Source organism: Schistocerca americana, chromosome 9, assembly GCF_021461395.2.
Source record: "Schistocerca americana isolate TAMUIC-IGC-003095 chromosome 9, iqSchAmer2.1, whole genome shotgun sequence".
Classification (NCBI taxonomy): Eukaryota; Metazoa; Arthropoda; class Insecta; order Orthoptera; family Acrididae; genus Schistocerca; species Schistocerca americana.
The window spans coordinates 201,687,768-201,704,175 of record NC_060127.1 but is presented as its reverse complement, the minus strand read 5'-3'; the positions used below and the strand labels follow the sequence as shown (position 1 = coordinate 201,704,175).

The window sequence follows — 16,408 nt, the reverse complement described above, 5'->3', positions numbered from 1 at the left end:
ATTAATTATTGTAGTAAAATTGTTATGTCATAGGTAACTATGATGTAATAGATACTGTGTATGTGAAACCTGGGTTGATGTAAAAGGGGTCTGATAGCCATAATCAGATCAGGTAAAATAAATAAAGAAAATAAAAATATGTCATGATATTTGTAACTACTTGCACACAATATTCAGAGACTTTTGGATACCACATTAGAAGTAGATTTGAAAGATTTCTATGGAACATGTATTGTTTGTTTATAAAATAAGTTTTATTGTTATATTTGATATTCCCTCAATAAGAGAAGTGCTGTTTTCAATTTTGTTTATAACAAGGCGTGCAGCAGAATTTTCTATGTGCTCAGTCCATCTATGGTAACACATATGTCCTGTTACAAATTATATGTCATCCTCATTAATGTGTCCAGAAGAAATTACTGCTAATGGACTGACTCTTTAGAATAGAAAAGTCTGTGGTAGAAAGGATATGAGGAAAGTTTTGCGGGGGGGTCTTGATGGAGATAACACAGTCTGTGAGCTCTCACATTTTCTCAGCACGATTAATTAATGATGCAGTTTCAGGTGTACGGTCGAGCTGTTGACTCCATTTTATGCACAGTATTTTGAATATTGACCTAGGTGTCTTCTTATGTCTGGTTGCATTGCAGGGAGTCACTGTGGATAACAACACAGCTTGTAGAACCTCAGAGAGATGACTAGGTTGGTCATTGAAATATTGTGCATGAAAAGTTCAGGGGTTTCCAACCCATATCCCATGATCTGCATGCAGCCCAAAGCAAGTATCAATGCTGCCCGACAAGTGAGCATCTATCACATGATTGGTAAAATAGAATTCAGACAATGTAAAGTTAAGAAGAATTGAGACATAATCCTAAAGACAGGATGTGATGCAAGCATTCGAAAATCAAATTGAGAATTAAGATTAAAAGAAAATAAAAAAAGAAAACTCTGTATCTCTGTTGGACTTTTAAAATTCTACCTGTCCAAAGACAAATATCCCTTGTGCTGCACAGTCATGTGTTATACATATCATTTTTGTTTGGAAGAAAGTATGTTTGTGAACAGCTGTTTTCATCAGTAAAGCACACACACAAAGAGTAAAAATAGAACCAATATCTCAGATCAACAGCTTGAGAACATTATGAGAATTGCAACCACTTTGATCAAACCTGATATTAATACATTAGTCTCCCAAATTGAAAGTCAAACATCACTTTAAGTCTATGATTTGTAATTAGTTATATATAAATTATTAATGAACTCTCATATATAAAATGTAAAAGCAATCCCATCTTGATTTCTTAGAATAAAGAATCACAAATTAATAAATTCTAAACCTCTGATTACTATTTTATGTGTGACACAAAAATACTCATCTTCTTCCAATGGGGCCCAGATACTCTAAAAGGTTGGACACCCCTGACTTAGCTGTTCATCCACAATGAAAGCATGCCATTTGCTGACAGTCTGCTTATTTTCACTTTTAGGTCTCATAAGAAATGAATAAATATTTTTGTGCCAGTGCATTATGTGAAAACAACAGAGCTCCTCTTTCACACTTCACAGGGGCTGACAACTCTGCAGACGAACCACTGGGTGCAGAGCACGAAGCGAGCCCCTTTGCAGATGCATCCGTGACAGACAGGGAGAGACTGGGTCTTATGGACAAACTGGACTCAGAAGTACATGCCGACACAGACACAGACTTGTGGGCCGTCGCTCAGCGGATCCGCAGGCAGCAGGAGGTGACCGACATAGAGCACAGGGTGCTGGACCTGTGAGTACACCGAACACTCCTCCAGAGATGAGTACATGAGATGTATTACTTCATTTGTACAACAATATTATGAGGAGGATAGATTGCTATTCACTATAAAGATGACATGCTGAGTTGCAGACAGGCACAATAGGAAGACTGTTATACTCTGAGCTTTCAGCCAATGCCTCCTCCAGAAAACAAAACACCACACATGCCCACAAATCCCTCACACACACCCACACATGACGGCTGTCTCCAACTGTTACAGCCAGCATGCAACTGCCGTGTTGAGTGTTGAGTGAAAGCAGCAATCTGAAGTGGGGCAATGATGAGGGATAGCAGGATGTGGGTGGGGGTGCTGGGCAGGGGGGGAGAAAAACACTGTCCGGTGGAGTGTGCAGGGACTAGACAGCGGCAGGACAAGGCTGCCAGGAGCAGCATTGGGAGGCTGTGGGTGTTGGAAAGGGGGGGGGGGGATTAGCAATCCTCCCACCATCCCAACAGTCAGCTACAAATTATCATCCCTTCATCACTCAATACCTTACGGGATTGGAACAACTGAACCGAGCCACGTTCTTCCTCGGAGCTTTGGTTACCTATCATCATGCCCTCAAATAAGGGATATCCTACCCAAGATACCTACCATCCCTCCTAAAATGGTGTTTCATTACCCATCAACCTCACAACATCCTAATCCATCCCTATGCAATCCAGTCCCAAGCCATTGCCACAGGGATGATATAGGTGTGGAAGATCCAGGTGTAAGATCTGCCAAATCCACCCACCCAGCAGTTCCTATTCCAACCTGGTCGCAGGTTTATCCTACCCCATCAGAGATCAGGCCACCTGTGAAACCAGCCATGCCATGTACCAACTCTTCTGCAATAGTTTCATAGCTTTTTATGTTGTTGACTACCAGACATCATCTGTCCACCAGGATGAATGCCCCCCCCCTCCCCCCAAACTGTGGTGAAGAGCAAAATAGAGCACCCTGTGGCACTACATGCAGCTGCCCATAATGTGCTTCATTTAATGGTTGCACTAGAACTCGAGTCATCTGGATCCTCCCCCCACCATTAGCTTTTCTGAACTATGCAGACTGCAGTTATCCTTGCAACACATCCTACACTCCTGAAATTATCCCAACCTCAACTTATGCTAACGTACAACTCCCACACTCTGCACCCATCAGTTTCTGCCCCCTCTGTCCAATCAACTCCTCCTAATACATGTTCCTTAACGCTCATTGTACACCACTCTTAGCCATCACACCTATCAGTCTTCTTCTCTGCTCTTCTCCTTTTCTGCTCTCTGTTCCCTCCCTCCCTCCTCCATAGTCTCCCAATGGCACTGCTGGCACGCCATTGCCGTGTCGTGTCATTGTATAGTCCCTGCATGCTCTGCCAGACAGTGCTGGCTTCTCTCCTCTGACCCATACCCTGTTATCCTTCCCACTTCCCTGCCCCACTCTGGATTGCAACTTTTGTTCAACACGACCATTGCGTTCTGGCCATATTGGCTGGAGAGTGGTCATGTGTGAGTACGTTGTGCTTGCTTATGTGAATTTACTGAAGGTGGCCTTGACCAAAAGCTGTAATGTGGAACAGTCTTTTCATTGTGCCTGTCTGCAACTCAACATGTCACTTTTATGGTAAGTAGCAATCTATCCTTTTCATTATGCTGTTGGTATTCCAGTCTGTTCTTTCCATTTGTGTCATTTGTTCTCTAAGTGAAAAGCTAGAAAACCAACTACGAGAAAGTAATGGTAAAATTTTGCCCATCGGTGCTCGTCTTGAGTCCAATCGGTTATTGTTTGGTGGTTTTTCTGATGTGTTACAAGCACAAGTTGCTAGCATTGTTAAAGATTCAACTCCCAAAGAGGTCATGAAAGCCTCAAAAATTTTATGTTGGAGATAACTTACTAATCTGAGAATTTTTGTAGATAATAAATATGTCAAATTATTAGAAGTGTGCTCAAAATGTGTGAAAAAGCCACTCGGAATCACTGATTTACTTTTCATAAGTCAGTTCTGTACAGAAGCACCACTAAAAACATTACATGCTAAAAATTATAAAAATAATAGTTGCTATTCTTGCTGCTCACCATGTAGCAGAGATTCTGAGTCACAGATAGGCACAACAAGCTGCATTTGCTTGAGTGTCTGTGTGTATGTTTCCGACAAAGGCCTAGCTGGGTGAAAGTTCACTTTCTGATAGTCTTTTTGTTGTGTCTATTTGTGACTCAACATTTCCATTATATGATAAGTAGCAACTGTCCCTTTCATAATATTATTACACTCCATCCTGAGTTTTCCATTGTTTAAAATTGCAATAAAAGTGAGTTCTGTTTATTAATGTAAGGGGCAATGAAAAAGAAATGAGCTGAAGGCATAATTACAGAAACCAGTGTCTGTATGTTAGAAGTATTGACCCTGGCTGTTGAGACACTTGTCCCACTGTGACACAAGATGGTGAAAGGTTGTTTGTCTCATAAAATTCCCGGGGCTGCAATTTTAACCAGTTCCTCATGTACAGCTGGACGTCATCCAAGGTGAATCGTTTGCCCCTCAGAGTGTTTTCAAGGTGACAAAAAATGGCCCCCTTTTGATTCATTTCCTGCAGCATGGGACAACAGTGCATGCCGAGCGTTACTTCCAAATGATGACTACCCTTCACCAAGCGATCAAACCAAAAGACTAGGCAATCTCACCCGTGGGGTCATTCTGCTCCACGACAATGCGAAGCCTCATGCAGCCAACACAGTCACGACACTCCTACAGAAATTCAAATGGGAGGTTCTCGGCCACCCTCCATACAGTCTGGACCTCTCTCCCTTTGGTTACGCCATTTTTGGTCCCCTTAAAAAGGCTCTGAGGGGCAAACGATTAACCTCAGACGACAATGTCCAGCTGTACATGCAGAACTGGTTAACACTGCAGCCCCGGGAATTTTATGAGACAGCCATTTACCATCTTGTGTCATGGTGGGACAAGTGACTCAACAGCCAGGGTCAATACTTCTAATATACAGGTACTGGTTTCTGTAATTGTGCCTCTGGCTCATTTCTTTTTGAATGCCCCTTTTACAAACACCACTGACACGTGTTTTATGATTATGTGTGATATGATTATAAAAGAACCAGATTACACTGTATTGTTGACCACCACTGGAAGGTTGGCATACAAGAGCAGCAGTTGCTAATCTGCAATAATCATTCAGTCTTGTCTGGTTCACTTCTTTATTTCCAGAGGTATGGTCTATGTATTCTACAACATGGGTAGGTCATCTAAAACTGCAACTGTTCTTTGTTATTCATAGTTTTTTTTGCTGAAGTCTTTCTGGGTGTGTAATATCTTTTTTTTCCTTCTGCAATTTAGTATTGGTGCCAGGGTGGTAGCAGGACTCTTAAACGAGGACAGAAAGCTGGAGACAGAGAAATGGAGAAAACATTGTGGGCAACAGGTGTGTATTAAATGTAGTAGCTGGTCTGGCATGTGTCATATGACTAATGTAATTCCTTAAGCACCAAATGATTTAATTTCCGCTAACCTAGTTTTACTTTTATTGCTGTCGATCTTGTAACATTTTTTAAAGACACTGGTCAGCTGCTCTTCGATCTCCTTTGCTTTCTCTGATAGAATTACAGTGTTACTGGCAAACCACAAAGCTTTAATTTTCTTCCCCTTGAATCTTAATTCTCTTTCCAGCTTTCTCCTTAGTTTCCATTACTGCTTGCTCAATATACATTCATGTACTCATTTATTTATTCCTCCATCTTTAAGCATTGCATGCAGTTGATGTCATCATGAGTAGTGTACCTGAGATTTTATAAAATATGATTGAAATGTTAAGAAACGTGCTTACATACACTATGGTACTACGCATAATAAAAGAACATACATGGTGAAACAACATAATGTGATACATAAAGAGTTGTCCACATGGTTAATTGTTAAATGTGGAGCTAAACATTATGAAGTTATTTCCTAAGTTTTACGTCATGAAAGAATAGAAGGCATACACAGAAATTTCCCAATGTGGTTAATAATAAAATATGAGGTGAACTTATGTAGTTACTTGCTTATTCATTATGCACATAAGGCAAAATACCAGAGGGGACAGACAAGCGGAGAAAGAAGGTACGAACAAACACTGCTATAATTATTTAGTAAATCAGGTCTACTTTTGAAGAGTTTTCAGCTTTCCCTTTCAGCCAGTTATGGGTCTTATTTTTAAAGATATTAAGAGAGGCAGATGTGGCTGCCCAGTTAATGTGTTGAAAAGCTTTATACCTACATGCCTTGTGCTTTTTTTTTTTTTTTTTTTTTTTTTTTTAATGTTGAGTTGTATATATGTCTCACTTTAGTGCTTGACAAGTATTATGGTTATGAACAGAATGCCCAAGGGTGTAACTTTGTGTACAAAAAGGCACCTGTATATAAAAACAGATGAGACAGTCATTATTTGGAATTCTTTGAAATAAGGCCTATGTGACATGTCACTTTTGGTAAACCTGGAGATGCTCCTGATGGCTTCTGGTTCCAAATAAAAATTTTCTTGGTACCTGGAGAATTACCTGACAAAAGACTGCCACACTGTAGATGGCAATGAAAGGAGCATAGTAAGAGCTAATCAGTAGTTTTTCAGAAAAGTGTGTTGTGTTCTTCACTGAAATGTGTGTGACATTGGTGGGCCAGACTTTTATACTAAAACAGTACATCAATTTGTATACTAAAATGAGGGTGACACAGTGTCCAGTTTCACAAGTGGGAGACAGGGGCTATCTGAGGCAGATGCCACGAGCAGAGCTTAGTGATGATTCCAGTCAATGTATTTTAGAGCAGTTACACTCAATAACACAGCAAAGTGGTGCACTTTTATAACAGCTGATCTCATTTTACAGTCTTCCCTGCCAAATGAAGTGGATGAAGTTGGCGAGCACAGGGTGCTCGGTGAAGGCATAAGCATGGAAGAGACAGAAATTCGGACACCCATCAACTATGATGACTACTTGGATCAGGTAAACTCTGTTACTTATGTTCTGCCCCAGCAGTACAAATAAGCCACTACCACATAGTACTTGAAATTGGAACTAACCATGTTGTTACAGCAGTTTAGTGAGCAGCATCTGATCCGAGCCATCAGGTTTATCTTTGTGAACATTTCCACTGTCATGTTACAGCATGTTCACAATTGTGTGATGACTAACCTGAATGAGCATCATTTCAGACGTGAACTGTAGGGGTATTGTGTGACAGTTGTTGATCTTGCAGAAGCCTTTTTAAGAATCTTAGAATTCTTGCACTAACTTCCCTTTGCACTTACCCCTTAATGGGTTTTGTTGCTGGTGATTTAGAGACACAATATGAGACACACAAATAAATTTCATGTAGTCTTTGCCTACTTGCCAGGGATTGAGAAGGGAATTTCATACCCTGGTGTGGAGGTATTCAACAAGCTCTCATCTGGTATAGGCAAAAGATTAGGAATCCCTACTAGCTCAAATGAAAATTAAAAACTTATCTCATTAGCCACTTTTTTGACAAATTATCTGAAGATCTAAATTCAGAAATTGAAAAGTTAACTGCATGGCAAGTAGCAGTGTTCAGTATAATGCTGTATGAGAAATAATACATTATACCCCACAAGCTACCTAATGGTGCGTGGCGGAGGGTGCTTCTGGTACCACTAACTGATCCTCCCTTCCCTGCTCCACTTGCACATTGCACGTAGGAAGAACGGTTGTCGGCAAGCCTCCGTATTAGCTCTGATTTCTCAGATTTTATCGGTATGGTCATTTTGCGAGACGTATCCGGGAGGAAGTAATATGTTGTCTGCCTCTTCCCAGAAAGTACTCTCTCGAAATTTCAATGCTAAGCCTCTCTGTGATGCGCAGTGCCTCTCTCGTAATGCCCACCACTGGCGTTTGTTGAACTTCTCTGTAACACTCTCAGACCAGCTAAATGATGCCTTGATGAAACATGCCACTTTCCGTTGGATCTTCTCTCTCTCTCTTCTATCAGTCCATTCTGGTAAGGATCCCAGGTTGACGAGTAATACTCAAGAATGATTACCATTGGTTGGACAAGTTCCTTGTAAGTTACTTCTTTTGTGGATAGCTACATTTCCTTAAGATTCTTCCCATGAAATTCAGTCTGAGATCTGCTTTTCCTGCTAGTAGTTTTATGCGGTCATTCCACTTTAGGTTGCCCTATATAGTTACTCCTAGATATTTTATGGTAGATACGGTTTCCAGCAATTTGTCATCAATAGTGTTGTCATACAGTAGAGCATTTTTTCCCTATGTACACACAGTGTGTTACATTTATTTACATTCAGGGCCAACTGCCAGAGCCTGCACCACTCGTCAATCCCCTCCAGGTCATTTTGCAAACTGGCACTGTCTTCTGGGATTGCTATTTTTTATGGACAAACTCATCATCTATGAACAATCTTAAAGAGCATCCAACACTTTCTACTAGATCATTTATAGAAACTGTAAACAGTAACGGTCCTGTCACCCTTCCTGAGGGTGTTCCATGAATTACCTTTCATCTGTTGATTTTGTACCGTTAAGAGTAGATTAGATTAGATTAGATTAGATTAATACTTGTTCCATAGATCATGAATATGACACTTCGTAATGATGTGGAATGTGTCAGGTTAATAAAAGATATCTGTACAAGATATTACATTACACAAAATATTGCATGACACTCATGTTTAAGTTGTTTTTTTTCCCTTAATTTATATCTAAAAATTCAGCCAATGAGTAGAAGGAGTTGTCATCTAGAAATTCTTTTAATTTATTTTTAAATGTTAGTTGGCTATCTGTCAGGCTTTTGATACTGTTTGGTAGGTGACCAAAGACTTTTGTGGCAGCATAATTTACCCCTTTCTGTGCCAAAGTCAGATTTTACCCTGCATAGTGAAGATCATCCTTTCTCTTGGTGTTATAGCTATGCACACTGCTATTACTTTTGAACTGGGTTGAATTATTAATAACAAATTTCATAAGTGAATATATATTCTGTGAGGTTACTGTGAGGATCCCTAGATCCTTAAATAGATGTCTGCAGGATGACCGTGGGTGGGCTCCAGCAATTATTCTGATTACACGTTTTTGAGCAATGAATACTTTGCTACTCAACGATGAATTACCCCAGAATATGATGCCATACGAAAGCAGTGAATGAAAGTAGGCATAGTAAGCTAATTTACTGAGATTCTTATCACCAAAATTTGCAATAACTCTAATAGCATACGTAGCTGAACTCAGACATTTCAGCAGACCATCAATGTGTTGCTTCCAGTTTAACCTCTCATCAATGGACACACCTAAAATTTTTGAAAATTCTACCTTAGCTACAGACTTCTGTTCAAAGTCTATATTTATTAATGGAGCTGTGCCATTTACTGTAGGGAACTGTATATACTGTGTTTTATCAAAATTTAAAGAGAGACCGTTTGCTGTGAACCACTTAATTATTTTGTAAAAAACATCATTTACAATTACATCACTTAGTTCTTGGTTTTTGGATGTTGTTACTATACTTGTATCATCATCAAAAAGAACTAACTTTGCATCTTCATCAATATGGAATGGTAAGTCATTGTTGAGTTCTGTTTGCAAGGAAGTCTTGAATCCTACCACAAATCTTCTCCAATACTTGATAAGCTCATATTTTTTTCACTAGCCGACAGTGCCGGATGGTTCCGACGCCTTCCTGAAGTCAAGGAACATGGCATCAACCCGAACACCATTGTCTTACAGTGCTATGGATCTCATGGAGGAACAGAGCAAGCTGAGCTTTGCAAGCATGCAGAATCCATGTTGATTTTTATAGATGAAATTTTGATACTCCAAAAATGTCATAATACGTGAGGGTAAAACATGTTCCATAGTTCTAGAACAGGTTCATATCAACGATATGTCTATAATTATGTGCATCTGTCCTACAAACTTTCTTGAAACTGGGAATGACTTGCACTTTTTTCCAATCATGAGGTGCCTGTAATTGCTCCAGAAATCTACAATGAACTGCTGTTAGAAGGGAAGCAAGTTCTTTCACATGCTCTCTGTAGAATTCCATAGGTGTCTCATCTGGTCCTGACACCTTTCCTCTACTGAGTGAGTGATCAGTTACCTCAATATCTGCTGCTGAAACATTAACATGGTGATTGAAAGGAGTGACTGTGTTCTTATCTCCCACAGTGAAACAATTTTGGAAGACCAACTTTAGTTTTTTGGCCTTCTTTCTGTTGTCTTCCATTTTGGTGCCAGTATGGTCACTGAGTAACTGAACAGATGATTTTAAACTGCTTACAGCAGTATTCACACGATGATTGAAAGTAAGTACCATGTTATGATCTTCCATGGTGAAACAATTTCGGAAGACCAACCTCAGTATTTTGGCCTTCTCTCTGTTATCTTCCATTTTGGTGCCAGTATGGTCACTGAGTAATTGAACAGATGATTTCAAACTGGTTACTGATTTCACTTAAGGCCAAAACCTCTTAGGATTTTTACTCAGGTCAGCTGACAAAATTTTACTTTTGAAGTCACTGAATGCTTCTCTTATTGCTCTCCTTATGCTCATTTTCACTTTTTTCAGCTTTAATTTGTGAGCTAGGTTTTGACTTGTCTTAAATATGTGCTGAAGCTCTCTTTGTTTACATAGCAGTTTTCTAAGATGGCTATTAAACCATGGTGGGCTTATAGAAGCTACACATAGGAATCGGTATTTACAGATCAAAGAGATATATTTTCTTTGAAAACTACCATTGTAATCAAGTAAATGTGTAGCCACTAATAGCTGATGAACAGCAGCTTTTTAATAGAACTGAGGATGCAGCAGCTTTTCCCAAAGCAGAGGATTACTCAATGACACGGCACTAAGCAGTATAGTATACAGATTAAGTTCCTGTGGTGTCTGTAGGTTTTCCTTCTTGATGGGATCTGTGGAACTTGATAAATAATGAATTGTGTTTTATGATTAAGGGTAGTGCTGCAGAGGCACAAAGAATATCAAAGCAGTTTTTTTTGTGACAATGCTTAAGTCCAGACAGAAAGTTATGATAAAGATAAGCATTTCAAAAATAGATGTAGGCTGACTGATGATCATTAGGGCATTAACTGACTTCCAAGTGTAGAAGCCTGCCTGTACAATGTGATTCAGAGTTGTCATTATACACTTATAGTTGTTGTAGAGGGAACTCAGATTTGGTAATAAACCCATGTCCAGAAGAATGTCATTTGGAAGATATATGACTTTGAAAGAGTGTCAAAAGATATGCTGTACATGCATCAACAAATACATACCAGTATGAGCTACAACATGTGCTTGAAGTGGTGACCACAGGTTTTGCTGTACAAAGTGTGCCTGTGAACAATGTTCACATACACACAGTCCAAAAGTCCTGAAGTTCCCTGAATGGCCTCTGCTGCAGGCAAGAAGATCGTCCTGTGACTCCACAGGAGTCTTTTAAATAATAGTCTTCTTGTAGCCCTTCAGGTAAAACTACAGAGGTGTTGAACAGGGCAATCATGATTACCAACAAATTGGACCATCGTGATGTATCGACATTTCTCCGAAAGTTTGGTGAAGGTGCTGATGGGCATTGCATGAAAAGTGGACTGGTACACCATTGTGCTGGAATACCATCTGATATCATCTGACGGATATGCAATGCCACACCAGCATGTCTTGCATGAAGACCAAGTAGCTGTGACCCATTAAATAGGGTTGCTGAATACGTGGGCCAGTCATACAAACATGGATAATCCCAGCCCACACATCAGTACCAAAACTATGTTGAAATCTATGGGCATGTGCAGCATGAAGGTTTTCCTCATGCCAAATGTGGTTGTTATGACAGTTAAGCAGACCTTCAGTTGTGAAATGTGTTTCATCTGTGAAAAGAATGATTTAAGAAAAGTAGAGAATGTCACAACAATGTAGGAACTGTGCACAGTAATCTGCACAAGGCGGCGTCTGAATGTTGTCATAATCCATGGAAATGGCCAGTAGGAATAGTGTTCGGCTACAACAGCTTTGTCTCACTGTAGAAGGTAGGTGGGTGCCTTTAGTACAAGGATGCCAGTACAATAGTTTGTTTGCAAGGAGGGGGGGGGGGGGGGGGGGGGCGTGGCGAGACTGGAGGTGTGGAGTATTTGTAATATTTTGGAAGATGACCGGCAACTTGTAAGTAGCCATAAAAAAAATTATGACCGAGCTAAAAACCTAAGTAATGCTGTTTTTTAAGTCATTTTCTTGAAAAAAACACACTTGATTACACTACATCTTTTCCTTTGCCTGAGAGATTGGGGGGAGAGAGGGCACAGCTTGCCATCATCCACAGGCTTGGGTACCCTTGCATTAGCATTTGATACATCTACATCTCTACCCTACTAATGACTGTGAGGCACATGGCAGAGGTAAAAGGTTACATCGTGCCAGTTATTAGAGGTTCTTCCCATTCCATTTGGGTATGGAGTGCAAGAAAAATGATTACTTAAACACCTCTGTGCACACTGTGATTAGTATAATATCACCTTTGTGATCCCTATGGGAGCAACATGCAGTGTGAGCCAAAAATGACTTTAAAAATGTGGAATGATATAGAAATCCATTGAGATAACTTACAGAATTGGTAGATGCGTCATTTTGTAACAAACAACCTGTTGTTGTTGTGGTCTTCAGTCCTGAGACTGGTTTGATGCAGCTCTCCATGCTACTCTATCCTGTGCAAGCTTCTTCATCTCCCAGTACCTCCTGCAACCTACATCCTTCTGAATCTGCTTAGTGTATTCATCTCTTGGTCTCCCTCTACGATTTTTACCCTCCATGCTGCCCTCCAATACTAAATTGGTGATCCCTTTATGCCTCAGAACATGTCCTACCAACCGATCCCTTCTTCTGGTCAAGTTGTGCCACAAACTTCTCTTCTCCCCAATCCTATTCAATACTTCCTCATTAGTTATGTGATCTACCCATCTAATCTTCAGCATTCTTCTGTAGCACCACATTTCGAAAGCTTCTATTCTCTTCTTGTCCAAACTATTTATCGTCCATGTTTCACTTCCATACATGGCTACACTCCATACGAATACTTTCAGAAATGACTTCCTGACACTTAAATCAATACAGGATGTTAACAAATTTCTCTTCTTCAGAAACGCTTTCCTTGCCATTGCCAGTCTACATTATATATCCTCTCTACTTCGACCATCATCAGTTATTTTGCTCCCCAAATAGCAAAACTCCTTTACTACTTTAAGTGCCTCACTTCCTAATCTAATTCCCTCAGCATCACCTGACTTAATTAGACTACATTCCATTATCCTTGTTTTGCTTTTGTTGATGTTCATCTTATATCCTCCTTTCAAGACACTGTCCATTCCATTCAACTGTTCTTCCAAGTCCTTTGCTGTCTCTGACAGAATTACAATGTCATCAGCAAACCTCAAAGTTTTTATTTCTTCTCCATGGATTTTAATACCTACTCCGAATTTTTCTTTTGTTTCCTTTACTGCTTGCTCAATATACAGATTGAACAACATCGGGGAGAGGCTACAACCCTGTCTTACTCCCTTCCCAACCACTGCTTCCCTTTCATGTCCCTCGACTCTTATAACTGCCATCTGGTTTCTGTACAAATTGTAAATAGCCTTTCGCTCCCTGTATTTTACCCCTGCCACCTTTAGAATTTGAAAGAGAGTATTCCAGTCAACATTGTCAAAAGCTTTCTCTAAGTCTACAAATGCTAGAAACGTAGGTTTGCCTTTCCTTAATCTTTCTTCTAAGATAAGTCGTAAGGTCAGTATTGCCTCACGTGTTCCAGTGTTTCTACGGAATCCAAACTGATCTTCCTCGACGTTGGCTTCTACTAGTTTTTCCATTCGTCTGTAAAGAATTCGTGTTAGTATTTTGCAGCTGTGACTTATTAAGCTGATAGTTCGGTAATTTTCACATCTGTCAACACCTGCTTTCTTTGGGATTGGAATTATTATATTCTTCTTGAAGTCTGAGGGTATTTCGCCTGTTTCATACATCTTGCTCACCAGATGGTAGAGTTTTGTCAGGACTGGCTCTCCCATGGCCGTCAGTAGTTCCAATGGAATATTGTCTACTCCGGGGGCCTTGTTTCGACTCAGGTCTTTCAGTGCTCTGTCAAACTCTTCACGCAGTATCATATCTCCCATTTCATCTTCCTCTACATCTTCTATTTCCATAATATCGTCCTCAAGTACATCGCCCTTGTATAGACCCTCTATGTACTCCTTCCACCTTTCTGCTTTCCCTTCTTTGCTTAGAACTGGGTTTCCATCTGAGCTCTTGATATTCATACAAGTCGTTCTCTTATCTCCAAAAGTCTCTTTAATTTTCCTGTAGGCGGTATCTATCTTACCCCTAGTGAGATAGGCCTCTACATCCGTACATTTGTCCTCTAGCCATCCCTGCTTAGCCATTTTGCACTTCCTGTCGATCTCATTTTTGAGACGTTTGTATTCCTTTTTGCCTGTTTCACTTACTGCATTTTTATATTTTCTCCTTTCATCAATTAAATTCAATATTTTTTCTGTTACCCAAGGATTTCTACTAGCCCTCGTCTTTTTACCTACTTGATCCTCTGCTGCCTTCACTACTTCATCCCTCAAAGCTACCCATTCTTCTTCTACTGTATTTCTTTCCCCCATTCCTGTCAATTGCTCCCTTATGCTCTCCCTGAATCTCTGTACAACCTCGGGTTCTTTTAGTTTATCCAGGTCCCATCTCCTTAAATTCCCACCTTTTTGCAGTTTCTTCAGTTTTAATCTACAGGTCATAACCAATAGATTGTGGTCAGAGTCCACATCTGCCCCTGGAAATGTCTTACAATTTAAAACCTGGTTCCTAAATCTCTGTCTTACCATTATATAATCTATCTGATACCTTTTAGTATCTCCAGGGTTCTTCCATGTATACAACCTTCTTTCATGATTCTTAAACCAAGTGTTAGTTATGATTATGTTGTGCTCTGTGCAAAATTCTACCAGGCGGCTTCCTCTTTCATTTCTGTCCCCCAATCCATATTCACCTACTATGTTTCCTTCTCTCCCTTTTCCTACACTCGAATTCCAGTCACCCATGACTATTAAATTTTCGTTTCCCTTCACAATCTGAATAATTTCTTTTATTTCATCATACATTTCTTCAATTTCTTCGTCATCTGCAGAGCTAGTTGGCATATAAACTTGTACTACTGTAGTAGGTGTGGGCTTCGTATCTATCTTGGCCACAATAATGCGTTCACTATGCTGTTTGTAGTAGCTTACCCGCATTCCTATTTTCCTATTCATTATTAAACTTACTCCTGCATTACCCCTATTTGATTTTGTGTTTATAACCCTGTAGTCACCTGACCAGAAGTCTTGTTCCTCCTGCCACCTAACTTCACTAATTCCCACTATATCTAACTTCAACCTATCCATTTCCCGTTTTAAATTTTCTAACCTACCTGCCCGATTAAGGGATCTGACATTCCACGCTCCGATCCGTAGAACGCCAGTTTTCTTTCTCCTGATAACGACATCCTCTTGAGTAGTCCCCGCCCGGAGATCCGAATGGGGGACTATTTTACCTCCGGAATATTTTACCCAAGAGGACGCCATCATCATGTAATCATACAGTAAAGCTGCATGCCCTCGGGAAAAATTACGGCTGTAGTTTCCCCTTGCTTTCAGCCTTTTGCAGTACCAGCACAGCAAGGCCGTTTTGGTTATTGTTACAAGGCCAGATCAGTCAATCATCCAGACTGTTGCCCTTGCAACTACTGAAAAGGCTGCTGCCCCTCTTCAGGAACCACACGTTTGTCTGGCCTCTCAACAGATACCCCTCCGTTGTGGTTGCACCTACGGTACGGCTATCTGTATCGCTGAGGCACGCAAGCCTCCCCACCAACGGCAAGGTCCATGGTTCATGGGGGGGGACAAACAACCTAAAGTTCTTTTTTATGTAGTGCATCAGTACCCCCTCCTGCCACCAGGAGCGCCAGCACAGTCAAAATGGGTGCTTTCGCTGACATGGAGTGTGCTTGCTGTGTGTTTTGGTTTCATGAAACCATCTCTGCAGCAACTGTTCGGCATAAATTCCACACCAGAACCTCCAAGCATGTCTACAATGTACTCTTGGTAAAAAACTTTGTTGAGACAGGTTGTTCATTGCAGCATGATAAATCACCAGGTCACCCAGATTTTGAGATTATGTCGAACAGGTTAGGGAGAACTTTGTCTGCAATCCACAAAAATCAAGCATTTCACAAAAGACTGTTTGGTGAAAACTGAGTAGATGCTTACACAGAAACCATATGGAGTCACAATGGCAAAATACATTAGTGATGCAGGTAAGGTTGCTCATGGGGAATTCTATGCAGAAATTTTACATCGCATAGAGGATGACGAGACATGAACACAATAATCTTCAGTGATGAGTCAACATTTCATGTTAGTGGCACTGTGAAAACCCATGACTGCAGAATATGAGTCAACAAAAATCCACATGCTGACATGGAAAATATTCATGACAGCCCCAACATTAATGTGTTTTGTTTTGTTTGCAAATTGAAGGTGTCTTCCCTTTTTTCTTCACAGAGAAAATTGTCACT

General features: G+C 40.3%; 1 protein-coding gene across 1 annotated transcript in view; it reads left to right on the top strand.

The window, feature by feature from the left end:
* Nucleotides 1–16,408, top strand: part of LOC124550819 (serine/arginine repetitive matrix protein 1-like) — a 173,625-nt gene that overhangs the window by 75,391 nt on the left and 81,826 nt on the right. Inside the window, exons 7-9 of the mRNA XM_047125545.1 lie at nt 1,570–1,780; nt 5,140–5,224; nt 6,666–6,782. Coding sequence (XP_046981501.1) covers nt 1,570–1,780; nt 5,140–5,224; nt 6,666–6,782 — 413 coding nt within the window. The remainder of the gene's footprint in view (nt 1–1,569; nt 1,781–5,139; nt 5,225–6,665; nt 6,783–16,408) is intronic.